This window comes from Copidosoma floridanum, unplaced genomic scaffold (genome assembly GCF_036245765.1).
Source record: "Copidosoma floridanum isolate Cflo_tuat_1 unplaced genomic scaffold, Cflo_Japanese_pri ptg000033l, whole genome shotgun sequence".
Taxonomy (NCBI): domain Eukaryota; kingdom Metazoa; phylum Arthropoda; class Insecta; order Hymenoptera; family Encyrtidae; genus Copidosoma; species Copidosoma floridanum.
This window is the reverse complement of record NW_028321910.1, coordinates 3,903,430-3,929,274: the sequence shown is the minus strand read 5'-3', so window position 1 is coordinate 3,929,274 and position 25,845 is coordinate 3,903,430. Positions and strand designations below refer to the sequence as shown.

Genomic DNA, 25,845 nt, shown 5'->3' with positions numbered 1-25,845 from the left:
CATTTTTTCGGATTTTTTTGTTTCGTTGTGCAGAGCGAGTTTTTATTTAAGTTGCATACCGAGTTCATGTGTTTAATATCACGCGTTAATATCCCTTATTCATTATCCCCAGTGTTCGTTCATTTCTTGTCGACGTGCTGCGAGCAAACACGGCGGAAATCCGCGTTAGCGGAACCGTGTCATTGGTGATCACAAACAAGAACAGTGCGGACGCGCACTACACACATCCTTCACACATACTTCACACACATACACTCACAGAGTTTTTTTGATACCAGGAAGTTTTTTGTATCTTAAAATTTTATATTCGCTTGTATCGGTTGTTCGTTCGTCTAAAGGGTTTTCTCTTCGGAGTTTCCTCCTTTGAGTCACAAATATATCTTCGATGTGGCTCATAAACAGCGTCTTTTTTATTTACCTGATGTCATCCCTTTCTTTGTCCATACGATAAAGTTAGTGAATTGCATAGATCTCAAGTCGAGTAAGTTTGATTCTTTCTTGAAACGCGTGTGAATTTTAGTGTCTATCTTAGTGTCTAATTAGTTTATTGTAAATTTGTGTATCAGCCCTAGTTTAAGCTAATTTTAATCTTAACGTGACCCCTCGATTTTATTAAGTAGTCCATTTATATCGTGGTTTTCCCCATATCCATTAAAGGAAAAAAATCAGTCGGCGACGTCACATAGACGCAGTCGATAGGGCCGCAGAGGGTTGTACTCTGCTAAACAATATACATAGACAAACAGTTTTTTAATCAAGTCCTGAGTGTCAATATTTTGTTCTATTGCTATGTGTTGTGTCGAGTAAGAATAGTAGTTTTCATATATCGTGCCCTAGAATACAGAGCATACCCAAGTTCCCCTTACTGTGAGTCAATAAATGAGCGATAGCTTACTGGTAAACGTAAACGACCATAGAAATAAGCACCTGCACGATATGCATCCACTTTATATGTGATCTTAGTGCTTCTGCAAAGCTAATGTACGCTATATTGTTACTTTGATTGTACGTTGTTTATTCCAATCGCCTTGTCTTATACTAAATACGGCTATAAGAAAGTAATAACCCTGTGTACGTCTTATATTTTCTCAAAAAGCTATTGCTATACACTGCTACAAATTTCTGCTATCAGTGCTACACAGTGGTATCGTTATTTCTTATTTTGTGTACTGAAAAAAAACAATTATGTACATTAGCTGCAATCCTCAGTTAAAGTATCACACGTTTTAACATTACTCAATATATCTACGTTTTTATTCTGCTATGTAATAACCTAATGTAACATCTTAAAAAGTACACTTTCTCTAGACATTAGAGAGGAAAAATGAAAGCTTTGGTGTTGTAAAAAAAAAAAAAAAAAAAAAAAAAAGAAATATTGAAAAAGCAGCGAACTAAGTCAGCAAATACGTCTAGGGCATCGAGAGTGGTAGTTGACAAAAAAAAAATACCCTTATAAATTCTTTCCCAAATCTGACTACGTAAGAAAAGAGATTGGAGGAGTATGAGGAAAACATTATATAAAAAAATGTATGGATAAAAAATATTGTAAATATGTACGATACAGCTCAAAACTTCACCGCCAGAAAATGATTTTTTTCATTTATACCTCCAAGCTTGTCTCGACCAAAAAAAAAAAAAATACTAGTGAAATGTAAGGCAACCAATCGTCAAACTATCTGACTCTACAGTGTTCTTGAATAGGTTCCATGACCACTCAGGCAGAATGGAGCGCATAATATTGTATCTGACTATTCACAAACTCAATAAGCGACTTATATGCGCACATAGAGCCGATGCGAAATAAAAGATTACGTAATGAAACATATTCACGATAGAGAATTTTTTTTAACTAAGAGAAAAATACTTACATTGACAAAGACACTAAAAAAAATTACAACAATTAAACAAAAAAAGTAAAGGAAGAAAATTGAAAGATAAACGTTAATTACTATATACTTTATATGTGAGGAGAGAGCCACACTCGCAGCTCAACGCTAACCGAATAAAGGGGAAACATAAGAAAAAAGGTAAGGTACATACAATAATACATTTAAATAAATACCTATCGATAAAGTATAAATAGTGTTAGGACAAGTATTTACCACAGAAACCAGGGTTGGCAACTAATAGCTATTATCTTTATATATAACAGGGTTTATAAATTCAGCATGGGGCTTCTTTTTCTTATGTATAAGTGCCTTCTCCATCGGGGGGGCCCTTCTACTATTATGTTATAGAATGTTAACAGGTTCAACCGTTTATGACATGTACTTAGAAGTTGATTAACAAGGAGTAGACACAAGTGCTTTATTTGTGACTAGCAGCCCCCCGTCTCGGCTTCGCCCAAGACTTACTAAATAAAACATCGTAATATGTTGACATGTAATAAGAAACGTTTTCAGTTAGAAATTTTACATTTATTCCTGACACTTCTCAGAACAAAAATCTTCTTACTGAGAACATATTTGTTCGCAATCCGTACAGTTTATTTTATCAAGTAATAAGCTGTAAAAATTAAAAAAAATATAATTATGCTGAAAAGTACCGTGCGTTATCTATGCCATAAAGAGATCAGTGGCCATAAGGAGCCGTTGATTTGCAGTTTCTCCCGTGTAACTCACGAAAACGGCTTTTTTTTTAAGCTGTTAAGATTTTAAAATCCCATAAAATTTATATTGAAAAAAATTTTTTTTCTCTTATCTCACAACTTTATTACCAGAGCAACATTGTCCTGGACCTTAAACCCTACATTTTTATTGCCACAAAAACACAAATACATTTTTTACTCATTAAAAAATCTGAAGTAGGATATTTAAAGATTTCAGAGATTGCTGTGAGGGTACAATGAAAAGCTGATCTCTTACGTAATGGATTTTTTATTTGTCTATTTTGACGCTGCTGTTTCAATCTTGATAAATTTTCTGCGTCAGTTTCTTGACGCCTAAGTAAAATCATATTTATTGGATACATTTGAAGTTTTTCTTTCAATTCACCCTCTTGTGACTTTTGGCATGCTTAAAATTTTTGTGACCCCTGAAGGCTGTTTTCTCTTGACTTTGTTAAGTTCTAACATATTTGTTGGCAAGGTACTTAAGTCAACTCTTCCTTGACTGCAGTTAATAGCAATTGTGACTACCTGGAGTCCATGGAATGGATATAAATGATATTTATAAAACTAAAATGTTTTTTTCTTTTTTTTTTTTTTTTTTTCTTTTAACCACGAAGCCCGAGAGTGGCAAGTTCAGCAGTGCAACAGTGAAACTCCACCTACGTGCTGTTTGCTGCTACTTTGCAGTAATGCGTGCAGAAAAGAGTGGAGGTATAAGAGTGGCCGTAGGGACCCCCACCTGCAGTAACATGAACAGTAAAGCGAAAGACGCAGTAGAGTGATGGGACTTAATGCAGTAGCTCTCTCAACGCAGAAGCGTTTTGGCTGCCATGCTGAGCAGCCGCCAGGCCACAAACCCCTGTAGGGATTCAAGGACAATGGGAATTCTAGGACAATGGAAATTCTAGGACAGTGGGGATTTTAATCCACGTTTAGTTAATTAGAAACCCCACTGTCCTAAAATTCTCACAATCCTTAAATCCCCGTAGTTTAGCTACTGAGGTAATTATCTAGTAGTTGATATTATTTTTAAAATAACCTTAACAAGCTATCGGTTGAAATTTTAGATATAAAATGTTGGGCAGATACCTCTGAATTCTAAAAAAGTAACATTATTGTTGCGAAAGCTTAAAGTGTACCACCTGTACAAAATAATCTTATAAAATTATACTTTCTTTCTTTCTCTTCTTTTTTTTACAGCTCATTTAGGTTATGCTTTAGATTAATGTTAATCAGTGGATGATTAAATATTCATACTAGCAGAAGACTTATAATCCAATACCTTTTCAGTTTCAAAGCTTTATTGCAGATGCTCTGGCAAGAGCACAAATACTAAATCATTATGGACATAATTCAACCTTTCCTTGCTCCAAGTATTATGACAGTGGCTATTGGTACGAAGACCGCACACTGGTATACTGAGAAATCAATAACACAAAAAGAACTGATGCTACTTACTGCAGTCAGTTTGATGAAGAACATCAAAAAGGTTGCACAGTTTTTTAAGAACTTGATGTAGCACCTATCTCAAGGGTCCCTTTTGAAGTAATGCACTTGGTTTATCTAGGTGTGGCTGTTAGACTATTGGATGCATGGTTTACTAGTAGATTTGAAGTTAAAGAAAAATAAATGCATCCTTAATAACGCAATTAAGTTCACGATATTAACAATTACATCTCAGCTGTCTAAATGAGTTTTCTCGTTGCCCAAAGCCATTAGCTAAGTACAATAAGTTTAAAGCTACGAAATCACGGCATTTTATACTATACGCTAGTCCAGTAATTATGTACAAAATTCTATTGCCCACACACTTTTTCATTTTTTTAAATTTGCATATTCTCATGCAAATTTTAACTAGTAACATTGCACACAGAAAAGAATCTATAAGTTGTGGAAGTGTGTTCAATATGTTTGTTGCAATAGTGTGCGGGAAATAGGTGTTTTCCACACTGATATTAGTGTGGAAAATTGATTTTCCCACATAGTGTGCGGAAAAGGTGTGCGGAAAATATTTTATACACACTTATTGCAAAAAAATAAAAAAAATAAAACAAGAAATAAAGAAAAACGAAACAAGAAATAAAGAAAAATAAAAATGAAAAAAAGTAAAAAAAAAAAAAAACAAACCAGAGGGGATAAATGGGTCATGGGACCCACGGTAAGAACGAAGTTCTTTAAACATAAGATGAGTATAGACACAATTTCTTAGGTAACAAGGGGGTCGCCAGACCCACAGAAAGAACGAAGCTCTGTAAACGTTAGTACTGCATTCATGTTGTTTACTAAAACAAACACTTGAAAAACGAATAAAAAAAATAAAAAAAATAAAAATATTTTACTACTCACGATGGTTGAACTTCGTGAGAACGTCGTGCATAAATACAGTACTCACGAAGTGTAACCATCGTGAGTAGTAAAATATTTTTTTTTTTTTTTTTTTTTTTTATTCGTTTTTCAAGTGTTTGTTTTAGTATACAACATAAATGCAGTTCTAACGTTTACAGAGCTTCGTTCTTCCTGTGGGTCTGGCGACCCCCTTGTTACCTAAGAAATTGTGTCTATACTCATCTCATGTTTAAAGAACTTCGTTCTTACCGTGGGTCCCATGACCCATTTATCCCCCCTGGTTTGTTTTTTTTTTTTTTACATTTTTTTATTTTTTTTTTCTTTATTTCTTGTTTAGTTTTTCTTTATTTCTTGTTTTATTTTTTTATTTTTCATTTTTTGTTTTATCTTTTTTTATATTCCATTTAATTACATTTTTTTTTATTTTTTTGAATTTCCTTTATTTAATTTCTTTCTTATTTCCATATTTAATCTTTTTTTTTCATACATCATTCCTTTTTTTTCATATGTAATTTTATTACTTTTTTTTTATTCTTTTGTATTTTATTTATTTTAATAATTTATTTATTTATAAAATAATTTATTTATAACAGTAATCAGTAGCATTACTGTAATGCCAAAAAAACCTCAGGTTTAGTAAAAAATTTTGTTTTAGATGTATTATTTAGAAAACAAATACAAAATTTATAAAACAAATATAATTGAATGTATTATCAGTGAATACATTTAAAAATAGAATGTTATAGTTATGAACCACACCATAAGTACAAGAAACCAAGTACCTATAGTTGGCAGCGCTCGTAGCAGAGTGGGTAAGGTACTGGACCTCACATGCAGAAGGTCGAGGGTTTAAATCTCTTTATTGGAAAGTGTTTTTTTTTTTTTTTTTTTTTTTTTTAGAATTGTAAAAGATAAAAATTCAAAGTGAAAGAAAAATTATTGTGGGAGAATAAAATTAAAATTTGTTAAAAAATCAATTGCTTAGTGTGAGGGGGAATGGTGGGTAAAGGTGTGTAGAAGAAGAGTATCATGGCAGGGTTGGCAGATATACATATATAGTCAGGAGAGGGGAAGTGTATGGAGAACAGTTGGTTGGTGAGGGGGACGGAGTAAGAGGGGAAACTTGAGAGAAAGAGACTCTGGGTAAACGACTTTCGTTTCAAAAAAAAAAAATCTGTCGGTTTTAAAATTCCAGCCCCCCGAGTAACGCGACATAAAGAACTTCGTTCTAAAAAACTTGTACGTAACTCGTGCGAGACGATCTCCCGCACTCGTGTGATAGACTAACACTCGTGGCCGGTGACGGTAACTCGTGCCGTGTGATCACACTGGCACTCGTTCTTATTAACTCCAGCCACTCGTGTGAGTCAATCATGACTCGTGCGGAAAATCGTCTTTTCCGAACTTGTTACGTAAATAACTACTGTAAAGTTTACTCCATATTCGTATGACCCGTCATCCATTTCTTTCAATGTGCATAGTTTACTGCATCTTGTTGAAGATACAAGACTGTTACGACTATTAGAAGATAGCTCTGCGGTTATCTACGTATATAATATACCATTTTTTCAAAAAAAAGTAGAAATTATCAGACACCCTTGTAACAGTTACATAAATTCAATATTACTGACCTTAATAATATTACTTCTAACGAAAAAATGAGTATGAAAAATTTTTACTTCTCGTTGGATACAGCAAAAAAATTTTGCAAATTAGAAAACGAGACATCTGTCAGTTCACATTGTACGTGTCAACGACTCAATAAAATTTTTAGTTCACATGATTAAAAAACTAAAATGTTTTCATAAACAACCAGTGGAAACAGGTAGCGTTGGAACGTATGTATGCAGTTAATTGAACAAAAAACTGAGACTAGTGTCGTCCACTGATATCTGTGCCAGATGCTACGTCATGCCATTATGAAATAACTTTTCACAAGCACACAAATCCCACAAAACAGAGGAAACTATCGTCCATGTTGAGTTGCATCACATGAAATGATATTTGTATATAAACAGATGGTAATTACTACCTGGTACGTACTTTGTAATATTTTGAAAACAAAAAGTTGTATTAAAAAGTTAAATCCATAACGCAATAAAATTGGTATTTTGTTGATCGTATAAGAGACAAAGAAATTGTAAAAAACTACTTGTGTTGATACTGTCATGTATTATATTATTATATAATCATTATATATTATTAAATTATCATGTATTATCATAACAGTGACAGTATTAACATGAGTCACATTCTGAACCAGCTGAGAAAGAGTTAAAAGTTTCATCTAAAAGTACAGTAAAGCATCCTGACGAGGTTGACTAACCAAGCCAACGAAACTTTGATTTATAAATATTCAATATTGTGTTGTACTTATTTACAAGTACAATGTCCCTTTCATAATTAACAAAATACCTATTTCATTGCTTCAAACATTGAGGGATAGCAAAATGTTTCAACATAGTTCAATTAAATTTACAACTTGTAATACAGCTGCAAGTTTTTTGTTACATTATCGCATAATCAGCAATAAATATGAAAATTTATGCTGAGGTTATGGTAAATATGGTACTTTGCTAGTCAAGCACAACTAACAACGTAGAATCTTTGATTTGTTGTTAACATTTACTTGTTAACGTATTAATAGGTTGCGTATTCTTACCCCGACAAGCACAAATAAAATAATTATTCACTAATTAGTTAATAAATGGATCTACAAATAAATTTATTCTTGGTTACCAGATTAGCCTCCTCAAATAATTAAAAGGATTACAAATGTATTTTATACTACCCGTTTAATGAAGGCAACCTGTATACTACGACATAATGATTTGTATTCAGGATAAAAAAATATTAATACTTTCTACATATAATAAAACTAACGTACTACTACTAATACTTAAATAAGGGCATATTGTCAATACTTCAAAAATACTTATATTTTTCAGCAACATTCAGATTTTTGTATAAATGCATAGCACGTTGGAAAAAATTTTATATACAATCGGTATTCGGGACATCATAGTAAAGAACTAAGTTCATGTCATTATTTAAGACAGTTTCATAAAATTCATAATCAGTGGTACCTGACGACATAGTATTTAAACACGAGAAAATTGAAAAATAGAGTTTATGTTATAATACTATTAGACTATTACATCTCAGTTGATAGTGCATTTGTAACGCAAAAACAATGATTTCCGTTACAAAACTGGCGAAAAGGAATTAACAGAGCGATGAAAAAAAAAGAAGACTTGCTAAAAACTATTTCAGACATTTGAAACATATCATTTAAGGAGAAAATTTTGATACCCATGTTATTTACATCATTTAAATTTACATACTTCAGTTTGAAAATAGTACCCTATTCTATTTTAAAATTATCTACATTAAACAAGGCAGAAGACCCAGTAGTAGATCAACGTCTCCAATATAAAGTAGGCAAAAGTAAAGAAGTCACAGAGAAGGTTTGTAATCAGAAAAACTTATCGTTCAGTATTATTCAAACATTCTCTTTGAAGTTTACTTAAAATAACTTTAATACTATACATCGTTGAACAAAAAATTTATATGGCATCGAGTGTTATTTTGCAATACGTATAATTGGGTAACATAACCTTTCATGCCAAATGTAAAAGTTAGGTTCATGCTTCCAATGCATAAAATTACGTGGAAAATTTTAGAATAGGGACTTCTTACTTTTACCAAGCCTAGAAATCAAAAAGAAAATGTCAATTATACTTCACATAGGGGACATTATATTTTCAAATCAATTTTTTTTCAAGTGTACCACAAACGTATAAAATTCGCACATTTGACTTCAGTTCATTGTATCAGATAACATTATGATCAACTTTTATGTCAACAATAAACAATAAGAATAATTTTTATTCAACCGTAAAGAAAAAAGTGGAACGGAACTTCAAAGCTTATATCCATAACAATTTTTATTCATGTTTTAACGTGAAAATGTAAAAAGTTGATAAAAGAAATTAAAAAAAAAAAAAGAGAAAAAAACAAAAACTAGAAGCATAAAGAAGTTAAAAAAATTTGCTACAACCTGTGAAAGTGATGACAATATTTTAAAGAAAATAAAAAGTAAAAACGATAAGATCCTAGACAAAACATTCAAATTGCATGGCAATGGTAATAAAAAGCCAATTGCTACGAAAAAAATTCTAAGAGTGGTAATCATACTGATTACAGCAGTACAAATTATATTGACGGCAGTGAAGCAAATTCTACTTCCACAGACGATGACATGGACGGGGGTGCAGTAGATGCTGGAGAAGATGAGTAAGAACCCGAATTACCGAGTACAGTAAGTGTTAATAAATCGGTGACACGAAGCAGTCCCGAGAATCTTGACAAAGTTGACCTTTCCTACAACGAGCTGGAACTAAAAAGTAATTATACTTGTATTAGAAGATCAAGGTAAGCCGTACCTGTTGCAATTTTCTTAATCAGTAACCTTTATTATTTTTATAATACAAATGGACTAAGAATCGAAAAAAATGTTCACATAATCATTAAATTATTTTCTATTATTTGTGTACTTTAACAACGTTTATTTTTTCAAGTGCGTGTAAGCTTACAGGCATCAAAAATAAAAGTTAATAACACGATAAAACCTATAGATTGCTGTATAAAAAGTTTAAACTTTTTTCTCTTGTTATTTAAAGTACATAGTACCAAGTGGCTCAACATAAGGCCATAAAATACTTGGAAATAAGTCTTTACCTAAGTTTTGTGGACTTAATCGCGAAGAATATTAACCAATATTTGAAAAAAAAACTGTACTACAATAACTCTTTTAACAATATCGAAGATGGTTTAAAGGAAAAGATTAAAAATACATACAATCAAAATGACAGTGACTGCAAATTATCGCCTTAACTTATTTACTGAATACGAAAAAAAAGTTTTTACATCAGTTTTAAATTTCCTCAATGATTTTAAAAAAAACAACACATATTTATTACTTTTAGATATACTAAGTAGTAGTCAAGGAAGAACGTCACCTTTGAAGACATTTGTAACAAAAGCAAGAATAATAGAAAACAAAACAAAATTCTAACTTTTGAATTTGTCATGAGAATTTATCGTCCATTATAAAAAATAATGTAAAGGAAGTAGTCAACGAGGCCAAAAATAAAATTACCAATGCAGTTAAACAATATATAGATGATAAGTTCAAGTGCTTGAACAAGAATGAGAACAACTTATCTATATAATTACTTAGTAACTTAAAATAAATCATTGGTTTTAACCAGTGGATCCAATAGGGTCTATGCTGCATCTTGTTCCTCATTGCCTTATTTTATTTAAATGGTAGCAAAGAGAACCTTTACATTAAAACTATTCTAAGATTCAAATAATAGCTGATGATGAATGTTGAAAGTACTAACTTGGGTGCTAATGCAATCAAGTATTTATGAATATAATTTATTCATAGAACCCGAGTTATTATCAACGTTGAAATTTAGTAATATTTTGGATAAACATATATTTTTAGGTTCTGAATAATGGAAAAATTGAATTTCTATAGAGACTTAGGAAAAGCCCTACCTTATGTAGTTTTACACAGGACGTTGGCTCTAAAGTCTCAAATTCTCCTATGCAGACTTTTGGAGACTGCCACTTTTAATAAGTTTGTATGATTTTGTATCACAATTCACAGTTATTTGATAGTTGTGTTAGTACTCAAAATCTTTCACATTTCATATTTACAACTTTAGTGGCAACAATATGGTACCATGAAAGTAGCAATACGTTGTGTGCAGGTTGAGGGAAGTGGATTGGTGCTAATTGTCATTAGCCACATACATTAATCTTACTCTATAAAATTTCACACGCATAGTTCCAAACATGGAAGCATTAGTACACTTGCACACAGATAATATTCTTATTGTCATTTTTTTAGAGATCTAGTACTTTTAATGCTCTTATTATATCTTATATGATCTATTAAAAGTAACCCCAGTAATTTAAAAAAAATAAAACAAGAAATGAAAAAAAAAATTAATAAAACAAGAAATAAAGAAAAAAAAAAAACAACAACAAACCAGGGGGGATAAATGAGTCATGGGACCCACGGTAAAAACAAAGTTCTTTGAACATGACGAGTATAAAAACACAATTTCTCAGGTAACAAGGGGGTCGCCAGACCCATTGAAAGAACGAAGCTCTATAAACGTTAATACTGCATTCATGTAGTTCACTAAACAAAAACTTAAAAAACGAATAAAAAAATAAAAATAAAAAAAATAGTTCAGTACTCACGATGGTTGAACTTCGTGAGTACTGTATTTATGCACGACGTTCTCACGGAGTTTAACCATCGTGAGTACTAACTATTTTTTTTATTTTTTTTTTTTATTCGTTTTTCAAGTTTTTGTTTAGTGAACTACATGAATGCAGTATTAACGTTTATAGAGCTTCGTTCTTTCAATGGGTCTGGCAACCCCCTTGTTACCTGAGAAATTGTGTTTTTATACTCGTCATGTTCAAAGAACTTCGTTCTTACCGTGGGTCCCATGACCCATTTATCCCCCCTGGTTTGTTGTTGTTTTTTTTTTTATTTTTTTATTTTTTTTTCTTCTTTATTTCTTGTTTTATTTATTTTTTTTTTCATTTCTTGTTTTATTTTTTTTCATATTCCATTTTATTACATTTTTTTCATTTTTTTGTATTTCCTTTATTTCTTTTTTTTATATTTTTCTATTTATATTTATTCTTTTGTATTTCCTTTATTTCATTTCTTTTTTTATATTTTATTTCATTATTTTTTAATATATTATTGTATTTGTTCAAATTTCATTAAATTTCATTATTATTTTTTTTCATATTTCATTTTTTCATATTTGGTTTCTTTTTTTTTTTTTTCATATTTAATGTCATTACTTTTTTTCATTTATAACAGTAATAATTAGCATTACTGTAATACCAAAAAAACCTCAGGTTTAATGAAAATACAAATATTGAATGCGTAATAACGCTGCTTATTATATTTAATCTACATAACCAGATTTATGATATTTAAATTTTTTTTTTTTTTTTTTTTTTTTTTTTTTTTTTTTTTTTTTTTTTTTAGATGTATCATTTAAAAAACAAATACACAATTTATAAAAAAAATTCATAATCAAATGTATTATCAGTAAATACATTTAAAAATGGAATGTTAAAGTTACGAATCACACGATAAGTACAAGAAACCGACTTCTACAATCGGCAGCGCTCGTAGCAGAGTGGGTAAGGTACAGGACCTACGTGCAGAAGATCGAGGGTTCAAATCTCTATATTAGAAAATGTTTTTTTTTTTTTTTTTTTTTTCTTTTAGAATTGTAAAAGAAAAAAAATTCAAAGTCAAAGAAAAATTACTGTGGGGAAATAAAATTAAAATTTGTTAAAAAATTAATTGCTTGGGAGTGTGAGGGGGAATGGTGGGTAAAGGTGTGGTGCAGAAGAGTAACACGGCACGGTTGACAGATATACATACATAGTGAGGAGAGGGGAAGTGTGTAGAGAACACTTGGTGAGGGGGGACGGGGTGAGGGGCAAAACTTGAGAGGAAGAGATTTCTGATTAAAAAAAAAAAAAATCTGTCGGTTTTAAAATTCCAGCCCCTCGAGTAACGCGACATAAAGAACTTCGTTCTTAAAAAAAATTTTCCTACCTTGGGTGTTTTTCAAGACATTTGGACGTTTACTGTGCCCTTAATAGAAAAAATAGAATTTTTCACATAAGCGCCATCCAATCAGGGCTAGTCTATGGACCCTTGGGCTGCAAAATAGCCCCAGGGCGATGGTACTTATGTGATGAAAAATACTATTCCTTACCATGGGCAAAAAGTGTGGCAGAGTTTTTGCACCTTCGGGCCACACTTTGAACCCTGACTCTGAACCCTGACTTAATTACTTAGTGCCAATAAAAAAAAATACTTCATAGCCTTCCGTGCCCAAAGTAGTTTTCCACGCTACGTCATGAAATAATTTCATAGTCACCAAGTGTGTCCATTAGTGCAGAATTGTATTTTGCACCCTTGGTAAAAAATAGTAGTTTTTGTCACATAAGCGCCATCGCCACTAGGGATATTAAGTAGCCCAAGGAACCACGTAGGGTTGCCCTAGTTGGATGGTGCTCACGTGGCAAATTCTATTTTTTACAGGGGGTGCAGTAAACGTCCAAAGGTTGATAAAAATTCCTGAAGTATAAAAAATAATAACTGCAACTTGAGTACGAACGTACAACAACGGCGATCTTTGGGCACTTCAGTTTATACTTTGTCCCCTTGAGACGTAATGCATTTTTTATATTTTTTGCAGCTACCACAGAAATGAGCTGATATCTTTCGAACTGTATCTATATCTTTCTTTAAAGTCAGTGAGAGAATCCCAGGAATTTATACAAAATCAGCCGAGATTACAGGAAGTGGTATGAATGTACTTTAAGTATAAATATGAAATGTCAGTTGTTTCTACTAGATACTTTTAAAATTTATTTCAGTATTCTTATCGAAAACAAAAGTGCAAAGGGGAGATTTCAAGAGATCTATGCTGACAGTTAGTCACAGACGCTTAGCCCAATTAACTCTCTACAAAATTTAATTGGACTCGACAAGAGAAAGACCAGATTATCTTATTGGAGACTAATTTTTTTCAACTCATGTTCTGTACGTATGAACCTTAACTTTCTAATTTTTATTTTTATTTTTATATCTGTATTTCCAGATTAGGGTATGCCTGTCTTAATATATATCTGTTTTGTTATGTGTATTTTTGTTTGTCTTTATGTCTCTAGCCAGAATAATAAAATAACGTTAATTCTTATGTTTATGTCTTATTAATAACGTTACAGTTGTCTGCATGTAGTACATACCATTATCATACTTATCTTTTTTAATACTGTTAGTTTAAAGAGTCTTTTCGGCTACAATAATAATTAAGGGCTTTTTTATAAACACATAACTTTTCTTTTCTCTATGAAGTGATTGGAAGTAAGTTTACTTATAATTATTTCTTAATAATATTTATTTTCAATGCTATGTCAACTGTTAATACACTTTATATCTTAGAATGTCAATAGTCTATTGTTTTGATTTAAAACATAAAAGGATGAATGTACTTTCGTTAAGATACTAAATATTTTTTGGATTGATAATAGCAGAAAAAAAATTATACAGACTGCTGCAAATTATACTGTTGTAACTCTCCATTTTAAAAAGTATTTGAATATAAATGAATGAAAATTAAAATTGCAAGATAATTAACTTGGAAAAATAATTAAAGCAAAAAATAAATGTATTTAAAGTAAAGATCGATTATGAAGAGTACAGAAAAATATTTACATTTCATTAAATCAATGCATGCTTACTTCACGTCTTTTTCCGTAAAAACATTATGTCATGCATAATACAGTCCACCCCGTTGTAGGATCTAGGATATTAATACTTACAACAAGATAATTTTCCAATGTTATTTTACAAAGGTTAATATGACTTGTCTCTAGTCTCGATCTTAACAGTTCGTATACTGTGAGCATGGCTATGTGACTAAAAAATAACTTTGCGAAATAAAATAAATATAAGATTTACAAATATTTGACGTAGCATTTACAAACCTCTGAGTCATGTTATTATCAAAAACAAAAATATCAACACTTATAATAACTTTAATAATAATAATAATGATAAAAATAATAATACAACTTTTTACTTATATATTTGCTTCGGTTTTTAATTATAATTAAAAAGGGAACCTTTAGGTATGATGGATAACATACACTTGAATACCACCCACAGACATCATTACACATTCTTTCTATTATTTTCTGTACTAAAAAAAAATTTAAATATACAAAGTGGTTCAACGTTAAATATCTTTGAAAAAAAATCAAAAAGAAAAAAAATACATTTTTTATATAAAACCTGTTTTAAAAAACTCAACAGTTTTCAGTTAACTAAGATACTGCATCTTTTATTCAAGAGAGTAATGAAAGATACGCAAAAACACCAAAATGTATAGAATTGAGAGATCTAAATTTAAAAAAACAGATGATTTTTTTCACAAAATAACTTACTTTATATGAAATTGTGTAATTCTTATTGTATTGACAAAAAATGGTAAACCAGAACTTTTTTTCAAACAAGTATGAATTTCTAAAAAGAAAAATTTAACAATAAACTAATAAATTTCAAGTAGTAAATGACATCTTGGAATACAAGTGTAAATTTACATACACACACACAAGTTCTGGTACATTGTAATAAGTATCAAGATATGCGTTAAATTAATTTTTTCTATAAAATCACTTGTAACAAACATTGTGAAATTAAAGTTTTTAATAAGCCGTGCTTTTTCAGGTAGTTCACGAGTGGGTCTGTTCACAGTAGCAGAAAGTCGATATATATACATACATTGAGGTCTTGCGCTGTCGTTGTGCGCATGTGCAAAAAACTTAATGTATGCAGAGCTGTATAACTATTATATAAATGGAAAGATATCAAAATCCACAAATAATCCACTTCTCCGTTAAATATCTAAGTAAAATCCATGCTAAGCCATAACGTTTGAAGTACGAGGAGAAAGCTCATGATTTTAGCTATAAGTCTGTTATTTGTATGTTACTGTCATGAGCGTTTTTATTGTTGTATTCATTTGGTTTGGTGAAAACTAATTACAATTTGTGTGTCAACCAGCTTGTAAGTATAGTTTTTTCCAAGCTTTTACTCCAAATTTTCCACACTAAGCAGGTCTGATATTTTGAGTGTAGGTACATTGGGACTTCAATAATGATCTCTTGAAATTTCATCCAGTTTGTGAGACATTTAGGGTTACTGGTAAACGACCTCAAACAAAAGACAAATACAATCATAAAGTGTAAAAAAAGTTTTCACATTGAAAATAATCTAGAAATGAGCTCTGATATATTGAATCGACTCTGGTGAACATAATTTTGGTGTACACATATTAAAATATACGTCACATATTTAAATATTAAAGAAATTTTTTTGTTTTAACAAAATTGTAATTTTATGCTAAAGTATTTCTTTTTTGATGTGTGAATATCATATCAAACATGAAGTATTGATTTCAGCTGTGGTTAAATTTCATTACCTGGATAAAATTATTAAGGATTTTAACGAGCAGATGCAAGATGTCATCAGAGTAGCTGAACAGCAATTAAGAGATCACGAAGCAAGAGGCAAGAAAAAGAACATCTCTTCTTTCACTAGGTTACAAACTTTTTAGAAAATGAGAATTTTGCATAATTCTAAAGCTTGACCAACTTAACGCATTGCAATGCTCCCAGACTAAACTTTTTCTGTTTCAATATTAAATTTGTTACAATAAATTTACAAAACTTTTGTTTACTACGTGCAGTAATCTAAAACAGCGCTGCCTATAAGCCTATATACTAGGAAAATCAAAGGAAAAAAAATTTTGAAACAAATATATCAAAATTTAAAGAAAAAGATTATTGAACTTCAAAACAGAAGTTTGCAAAGGCAATTACACTCCATCACTTATTAAAAATTATCTTTTTTTTCATGTAAAAGTTAAATGATTTAGAGAAAAAAACATGTTATAAGTATCACAAAGTCTAATATTGCAATAAAATATTATTCTACAATCATTAAGTATTTCAATAAATAAATTAATTTTGAATGCTTTCTTCTAATATTAAAATTATTCATATCATAGTATACAAGTATGAATAGAATATGAACAACTTGAATGTTAACAGCTCATTATAAAACAATAAATATAATTTTAGAATTTATGTAAGGTATAATTTTCATTTTTCTTACATTACACTCTGCTTTTCATGAACATTTGGTTTCACACTTTTACAAAATCGAGACGACCGTAATTTATGGATAGTAATCAAAGCAGTGGCAGTGATTGGGTGTCAGTATAGTTAAAGCTATGACAGTAATTAAGTGTCAGTAATATAAACACAGTGGTAGTAATGACAGCACTTGGCTTATTAAATAAAAGTTTAATTACAACGATACCACAATTTTCATCATTTAAATGATTATTACATGGTTACTGAGTCTGAAAGCTTTTAATTAAACAAGAAATAAGGTTTCTGTATTTATACATGCGAATGTTGAAAGTTTTTACGTATATCTGAAACAAAAAAGTGTCAGTAAAACCTTTATTATCCCTTTGCAAGCATTTAAAACACTTGTCTGCAAATCTCACACGAATCTGCTGCAATCAGCAGTACAATGCGTTAGGTCCGACAAAATAATGCACTCACTCTAATGCAAGATCTTTGCACTTTTCATGCAAGCGTCTGACACAGCCACCTAAACGAAAATCTTACGCAATTCTGCTGTAAGTAGAAGCACGTTTGGTCCGATCAACCGATGCAATCGACCCAATGCAAGATTTACGCACTTTCCATGCAAGTGCCTGTCGCACTCGTCTGTATGAAAATCTTACACAGTTCTGCTGCAAGTAAAAGTGCGTTTGGTCCAATCAAATAAAAATAAGGTCATTTGTAGACGATTCTGCACAACTATAAATAAGCTTTTGAAGTATATAAAAGTCTAGATTTAATAAACTAAACCCATCGAAGATATAAATGTGCTCGCAACAATTATAAAATAAGCACTTTTCTTGGGAAATAGTGCTATAATATGCTGCAAGCTTTAATTATTTAGTCATTGGTGCATGCCCTGACAAAGTAATTTACACTACTATAAAGTAAAATGAAAAATTCTACAAAAACTTGGTATATACTTCTGTATACTGAAACATTTGATTTTTAAGAATTCAATCATACAAAAGTATTACGTTATCGTAATAACTCTATCTTTTTGGAATGTAATTAAAGTGAATTAAAGTAAAAGACTATTTTTTCTAACTAATCTATCATATCTTACAAATAACTTTTGGAACTCGCTTTGCCAGACCAACTTGCTTATTGCGAAAGATCCTTCATCAGGTAAATCTGATGCCACTTCTACTTCTTGCTCTCCTTGCTAGTTTTAACACAAAATAATACCTGATTTTATTTATTAACTACAAACAATAATTTTTGCTACAAAAAAGAATTAATAATGCAAGAAACAAACATTCAGTCAGTTTATTTCAAGCAGCAACAATTGAAGTAATATTGAACTTATTGATTTGAGATTTTTTACATTTGCTTTCAGAGTCTAGGGGTCGTCCTTTACGTACTTGTCTGTGGTGCTCTGCCTTTTGACGGTTCAACCCTTCAATCACTTAGAGATCGAGTACTCAGTGGAAAATTTCGTGTTCCATACTTCATAAGTATAAGTAAGTCTTTAACGTACACTTTTTTTTCATTAGCTAAGCCTGATTCCAAGTTTGATTTACTGTAGCTGTACTGAATAAATTTTTAAAAACATGAATGTAAGAATAACATAAATTTAATAATTTTATATGCAGTATGTAAAAAATTTTTTAAAAACAGTAATATTTTAACTCACACTTCTTATACTCAGCTACACTATTGCTAAAGCCCTGTTAGAAAGTGTGTAGGCCGGTTACTATAAGGAATCTGCCCTACCAAAGAATAACTTCGCCTTTGGCACCAATTAATAAGGGAGAGATAAAAAATTATTGATGCTAAATTTTTAGCTTTCTACTAAAACCGCATGCGCAGTTATGTCCAAAATTGTATTTTTTCAAATTTATTTTTTCCATACTTTAATTTGTACCCAAAAAATTGAAAAAAAAGTTTAAACAGTAGATTTTACTATGGCTAACAACTAAAAAAATTTTTATTGAATGTAACTACTTAAATAACGTTTAAAAAAACGCTTCAACCTCACAATCAATTTTTTTATCATGGTTGATAAGAAAGATCTACCCTTACTTCAGTATTTTTTGATATACTTTTGGATTCTCTTTGCAATTCCGCTAATTTATCTGCGACAGTTTCGTAGTGTATACCACAAATTACCAAAAATTCGTTGTTTTGAGATTATTTGCAGTTTTCCATAGCTGATAAATATTATCAAAAATTTTTAGTAGCTTACAAAGATGTGTTGTTTAGTTGTTTTTTTTTCACGATTTCATAGTTGTTTTTACAGCATTTTAGGTGGCACGAACTGAAAAACTCGAAAAACGTATTGTTTTAGATGGTATGTATGATTCTTAATGTATGACATGTATCTTAAATACGTTTGGAATGTCTTTCCTAACGAACTTTTTGGTACTATTTATGATTCAGCTGTAAATTTTTTAAATTTTTTATTAAATGACACACAGTTAGACAATAACCTATTTTCAGGTTGGGTACAGTTTTCCGAATTAATTTTGCTTCTTAACAATTTTTAATAGTATAGTTTAATTAATTTCTTTTAACAGTTTAGATATTTCAATTCTGTTTTGGTAATGTTAATTTTAATCACATACATTTTTTGTAGTTACATCAAAAATTCACTTGAACATATTACACTATTTAAGTACATCAACGGTATCGTGTAATTATTGGTTCTGTTGTAAAAATACCAGTGACGCTCACCAGGTGGGTGTAATATACAGCTTTATACTGAGTGTATTGTCAGTTATATTGCCTACATTGTTTAAAACTTTTTTTAATAATGATGTTTTTAATCTGGACCACACTCTCTCTGATAATTCTTTCTCATTCTATCAGCTTATAAAGTCTAGTATAACTGGTATTCTTAATAAAGAATTCAAATAATCCAACAGTTCAAGATTGTCTACTGCATAAAAAATCTCATTTTATATGTTTTGACCTTAATAAAACAGTGATGACAACACCCTATATAAAATACTGCTACACAATACAATGTAATACAATACAATACAGTAAAAATAAACGTAAGCTATTATGCACTGATCGTTTGAGCTATAGAAAAGGTTCTTATACGCGCACGTATGCGTTTACGACCTTGCTATACTGATGGAAGACGAGCCACGAGACTCTCTCTTCCTGCTGTACATTATTCTTAAAAGATGCAAGTAGCAACATTAGTACAACAACGTACTGCTGTACGACTATCTGATTGTACTGTGCATCAATGATTTTGGCAACCCACTTTCCATGCGATGTGATGTGGGCATGCCGCATACCCAGTGCAGATTAGCAGCAGCACTTAAGTATGAGCCGTTAGAAGTATTTTTGATGGCGTGGCAGGCTCCTTTTTTTTCTAGCGCATACTATAACAGATTTTAGGGAGCATTATGCTAATATTTTATGACTATGATTTATCTACCGTAAATAGATTAAGTTTATGTTATTAACCATTGTTTGAGAAGATAGATTTCAAACTTTTTATTTTTAAGTTCAAATCTACCTAAAATACATAAGACATAAAAACCAATTTTATTAGAATATGATACTAAAATAATTTTTATATGACTCAGTGTCTATATCAGAATGATAAATTTAGAACATTGAATTTTTGAAGGAAAAAGACAGTCATTGTAAATTTATAAGATAAATAACACGTTTATAAAATATTCACGAAGCAAACAATAATGTGTCAATGCCTACCGTACAGAATTAAGAAAAATGTGTAAAATTTTTTAACCAGAAAAAAAAGTTTTAAAAGTACTATTTTCAAAAACATCAAAAATAAACACAAAAACATTACTTGTACACATTATTTGTTTTTATTAATGAACAAAAAGTATATAAATGGTAGATTATCGATAAGACAATAAAACTTGGGGTCTGTTATCTTAATTACTTAGTCACATTCAGAATTTTTTAACATTTAATGTTAATAAGACACCAAAACCTAATAAATAGACAACTATTCTTTGAAAAAATCATAAATATAAGGATTTCTACGATTACAACTTTGTTGATCTAGTTATATAGCAGCCATGATAGATATTTCGTATTTCATCACATTAGTTAAAATTTAAATCTTGAAGTTGGATAGTTCTTTAACTGTAAAAAAAAAAACTAAAGTGAAAGTTTTTTTTAAATCCAATATTGTATTTCCTTTTGTGATTCTCAGCTTTTTTTAGAACTGTCTTTTCTCTCTGAAGCCTTCAGTAGAAATTGCTTGTTAAATAAAATTTTCATTAGGAGAAAATGTTACATTTACAAATATAGATTGTGACCGCTAGGTTACTATTAAAAAAAAAAGGTATAATTTTTTTCTTTTTAACGTACCTAAAAATGAAAACACGTTAAAGTAGAAACAAGAAAAAAATATAAAAATAAAAATAAAAATATAGGCTTAGGCAGCTACAATACTTCTCCAAATAGCATTTAGTTTATTTATCATTTATAGCCAGTTGCTGGTATTGTAACTAGGTATGATAAAAAGAATATTATTAAATTTAGTATACAACTACAATTGTGTGTAAAGTTCTTTCATGTGTCTAAGCATTTATTTACTTACACTTATACTTGATTACCGCAGTCAAGGACGCGTAACCTTAGCTTCGATACATAATTAAGTACATGGTAAGTGTTGATGTGGGGGTATGTACAGGAGGGCAATCATGAAAAAACCTTCCAGGTCAGTTTGATATGTTATTCTATGATGATGTTGACAAACTCTTGTACCCAAATTTCCATTTCTCCCTGATCGTTTCCAACTGCGAAATCTCTATGGGAAGGAAAATTCAAACACATACTTATCGCAATATTGCTTCACGCGAGCTGATATCCACAAAATATTTGGAGAAACATCCTAGAAAAGCTTAGCAGATGGACTTGCAGAATTCATGGCCCCATTCCTTGTTATACCTTCCAAAGTGTTTTGAACATTTGCGAGAAAAAACGTCACAAGATTAAAATTAAGGTTCATTATTTAATTGTTTACGTTATTTTTAAATTGTTGGTATTTTGTCTTTAGAGAAACAAGATGTAGTAGAAAAATTGTTGTTCAAATAACTACCATATGGAAAAGTTAGCTCAAGCTTGCGTAAGTGGTTCTTTTCCATCTCTTTGTTTATATTTTATAAGGACTTATAATTCCATTGTTACGATACTGCTGTTTCAATTCAACTTCTTTATTTTAATTTATTCACAGATAATTGTAACCACGAACGGAAGACAAAAGATTGCTGAACAGGCACACTGACTATGATTTGAGTTAATATCGAGGATATAAAATGCAGGCAGTCGTTAAGTCGTTGAGAGGCTTCGTCTTTCTTGCTTCTTTTCTTGTCACTCAAGTTATAATGTACAAATTAAACTTAGTTGTATGTGATACAGCACGCAGTCAGTGGTGCCTACTGTTGTCTATCTGATAAGGGGAGGGATGACGAGGGGAAATCGAGTGCAAAAGATGAATTTCGCACAACGCGTACGCCTTGTTTCAGAAACGACCTTAGCTCCCACCCCCCGTGCATGGGCCAGATTTGTACCCTGAGTTTTGCAATATATCCTCGCTAGTGTCGTTGGTCTGGATGGGCAGTTGAGACAGCTTGCTGACAGGGTGGATGTACTCGCTGGTTGCAGTCCTGATGGTGGTGGCCTGGACGGATCCATTGAAGCCAGGGTGGACGAAAATAATGTTGCCAATTAGCCAAGAACTACTTGATTGGAGGAGTTTGTCATCTAACGAGGCAGCGATGTTATCAACCTTGAGGTTTTGACGAGGGATCGTGTTTAAATACTCACGAGTCTAGAGGCCTAAGAATTCATATAATGCCATGGACAAGCTTTCAGTGAGCTAAGCAGTCAAGCGTGCATGACGTGGGCTTAGCATCAATGATAGAGTTCATGGGGCCGCTAACTAGAAAATATCCAGGAGTGAGAATGTCAAGGTCGTTAAGGCTGCTGGTCAACGGAGTAAAGGGGTGCCTCGCAATCTCCTCACAATCTCCTCGCATCTATTAAGGGCTGCCTCGATGCTAGTAAGCGCAGTGATAATTCATGGATTTGACACCAGCCTCCCACTACCTACCATAGTAAGGTGGTTAAGAAGGAATTAAGTGCCACGTGATTCCTTGGTTAGCTAGTGAGCAGCCTCTGGCAGTTCTCCGTCAGCAGCGCGGAAGCAGGTGGCGTTGTCACTCCAGATTTCAGATGGCTAGCTATGTTTGGCGCTAAATCTAGTGAGTGCTGTTAGGATAGACTCGATTGAGAGGTTGGCAATGCATGAGAATACGGTGATATAGCTCTTGCTCATTCAGGTGCCACAGCCCTTAGCGCATCGGATAATAAACGGTTCAGCATAGTCGACGCTGGTGTAGAAGAAGGCACAAACAGGAGTGATTCAAGCTGCTGGCAAATGCACCATAAGTTGCTTGGTTGGCTAAGCCTGTACTCAAGTGCAGACAACACACTTCTTCAAAAGGCTCCTGAGCCGTCACCACCCGTCAGTGAGTCGAACTCCTCCATGAAGTGCTTGGATGACAGCCCAACGGATGACCAGCTGGGCGAGCGTGCATTGTCTGCCAAGAATTGGGGCAACGCTCGTCAAAACTGAGGGCCGAGTGCTGGAGATGATTGCAAACTCGAAGAACATCGTCAACTACTATGAGGCCCAGAGGTAACAGCGGCTTCTTTGTGGCCACGTAGCGTACTTTCTGCAAGCTTTCAAATTTGAAAGTGAAGGACTGCCGCTGGCTGAGATGAACGTTGGCGAGATAGGCGTCACGCAGCTTAATGAATATTACGGTCATGAGGAGCGGAGGAACAGTGTTTTGATGTGTCTAGCAGCGGATTTATCTACGCAGCCAAGCAGCAAAGCGCAGAAAGCGATACAGATCCAAAAATAGATCAATGAAACTTTTAGCGTCAAGTCGAGTGGCACTGCACATGTAGACAGTCATTTCAAAGGGTTCGCCAGGGCTTGAGAGACTCGCAACTTCGACTGGCCATAACTCCGTAGATTCTGTGAGCTAACTGGGGCCTTACTACAACAGACAAATTTGTCGCCAGGTCAGTGCCTCGAGATGCCAGGTCTGCTTGATTCAAGTCCATGGGAATATGTTTACAGGCTTGTGAGGGCAGGATCTCTTGAGTGTGGGCCACGTAGTTGTCGATTATTGAGTTGTTCATAGGTTCCGATAAGCAAGGCCAGTGAAGCTCGATTAAGAAATTTCTTAAGGCGTGGCAGCACTAGAAGCTAACGGCGTACTCTTCAGCCAACATGAGCAGCAATTTTGCTACCATTAGGGAAGCTTGCAGCTCTAGTCTAGGAATGGTGATGCACGCTGGACGAGAAGTGTTGGGCTGCAATCTTTTAATAGTATCTAATTTGGTGCGAGATATCACGACACTCACTCGAACGCCCTCAACCGGATCCTCAGCTATCTCCAAGTATCTTGGTCCCACTGCACTTCAAAGGAAGGTGGACGATGTAGCGTTCGTCAATGGCTCGGCGATGATGAGCGACTATGGTCGCGCACTCGGCATCATCGGGAGACTAGCAGATGATTCATCGTACGTTTTCAAGATTCCAAAACCGTTGCATCAACGCTACCCACTGATTGTGCCAAGGTGGGGTACCAAAATCTTACTTCGTAAGGCAAGTAACAACCAGGGGGCAGATAAGGTGGCACAACTCCTGATGGGTCAAAGTCCAGCCTGTGGCAATGAGCTGCCTGATAAGATTTTCATGGAGCAGAAGCCCTTGGCCACAGCAGATAAGGGTACACGTTGGCACCGAGAAGTATGTTCACGTCATCCAGGGTTCCAAAAGCCGGGTCCAAGAGATCTGGTAGGTCACGCAATATATCCACGATGGCCGGAGGCAGCGTCATCGAAGCAGTGTGGAGTCTTAATCGAGGCAGGCAGTATGCAATTAGCTGCAACGATTATGCTAAATTTTAAGTTTACACTTGTAATAGCGCGGTCATCGGCAAGCGCTTGACCCCGAATGCGATGATGCCTAAGATGTTCGTGGCAGCTGGCTCAAGCCAAGTACCAAGATTTCGAGTGAGTCCAGTAAATGTGATCGTGATTTTCGAGCAGGCATGACAAGCGCTCTGACTATAATTGCTCGCTGTTAGGCCAATTTCAGTTGGACCTTGAACGTTGGATGGACGGCTAGTCACAACCGAGAGTTGACCGACAGGTCGATATTTTCCTTCGAATCTGTAGTGGATCGTGCTTGCTGGGTCTGAGCGCTAGTTGACTAACACTTGGCCTTACATTTACGACTCCTATCATGAATTGAGCTGTTATGTCCCACGCTGCAGTACTGACATACGCCTTGGAGGGATAGGAATGAGCAGTGTCGCCTAACCTCAGGCAGTTGAAGCACAGATTCGGTTACGCAACGAGAACCTGGCGTGCTGGCCTATCTAGCTGGAGGAAACGACTTCAGTGGCCAATGAACTGAGGCCCACTGTAAAGCAGGAAATCGGTTTCGACCACCTGTGTGGCAAGAGTCCTGAGCTTGTGGCCAATCAGTGCTAACCTGGCAGGACGACACTCGTTGAGCGCAGGCTGCGTAATGCCGTAATGCCTCCACTGAAATTAGAGAGCGGCAATGTCTCCACAGGAAGCTGGACAGATTAGCAAATGTGGCTACTTCTCCAGGAGCCAGAGCCGTGGCGTCCAGTTTTTCAAGCTCATCTTCTCAGGCTCGTTGAGTCAATGGGTCCATGGCAGTCAAGGCAAAGAAAATCATCCACATGTCCCTTTGCTTTACGGGCTGCTTCAGCACTTTCAGCTAATCGCGATGCTTCTTCAAGGTATCGAGCAGACCCTGCAGATAAGCAGCAGACTCCTTGCGCAGGGTTTTGAGCGTCTTCAGCGCCATGATGTGATCCTGCAAAAAAATAGGGTCATACTCAAACCACGAAAACAGAACACTCCAGGTGGTTGAATAGTTAGAGCCAACGAGCTGCAATATATCCAACACCACCTTTGCCTCGCTGTGTACGTGCAACTTTAGATAATAAAGTCTTTCGACATCGGTACGACGAGCATTTTGGTATATAAGTGCTTGAAACAGGTTACAA

General features: G+C 33.3%; 1 protein-coding gene across 1 annotated transcript in view; it reads left to right on the top strand.

Moving 5' to 3' along the window:
* The window catches only part of LOC149373300 (uncharacterized), a 1,143,724-nt gene that overhangs the window by 491,512 nt on the left and 626,367 nt on the right, over positions 1–25,845 (top strand). The window contains exon 4 of the mRNA XM_089597536.1: positions 18,123–18,246. Coding sequence (XP_089453662.1) covers positions 18,123–18,246 — 124 coding nt within the window. The remainder of the gene's footprint in view (positions 1–18,122; positions 18,247–25,845) is intronic.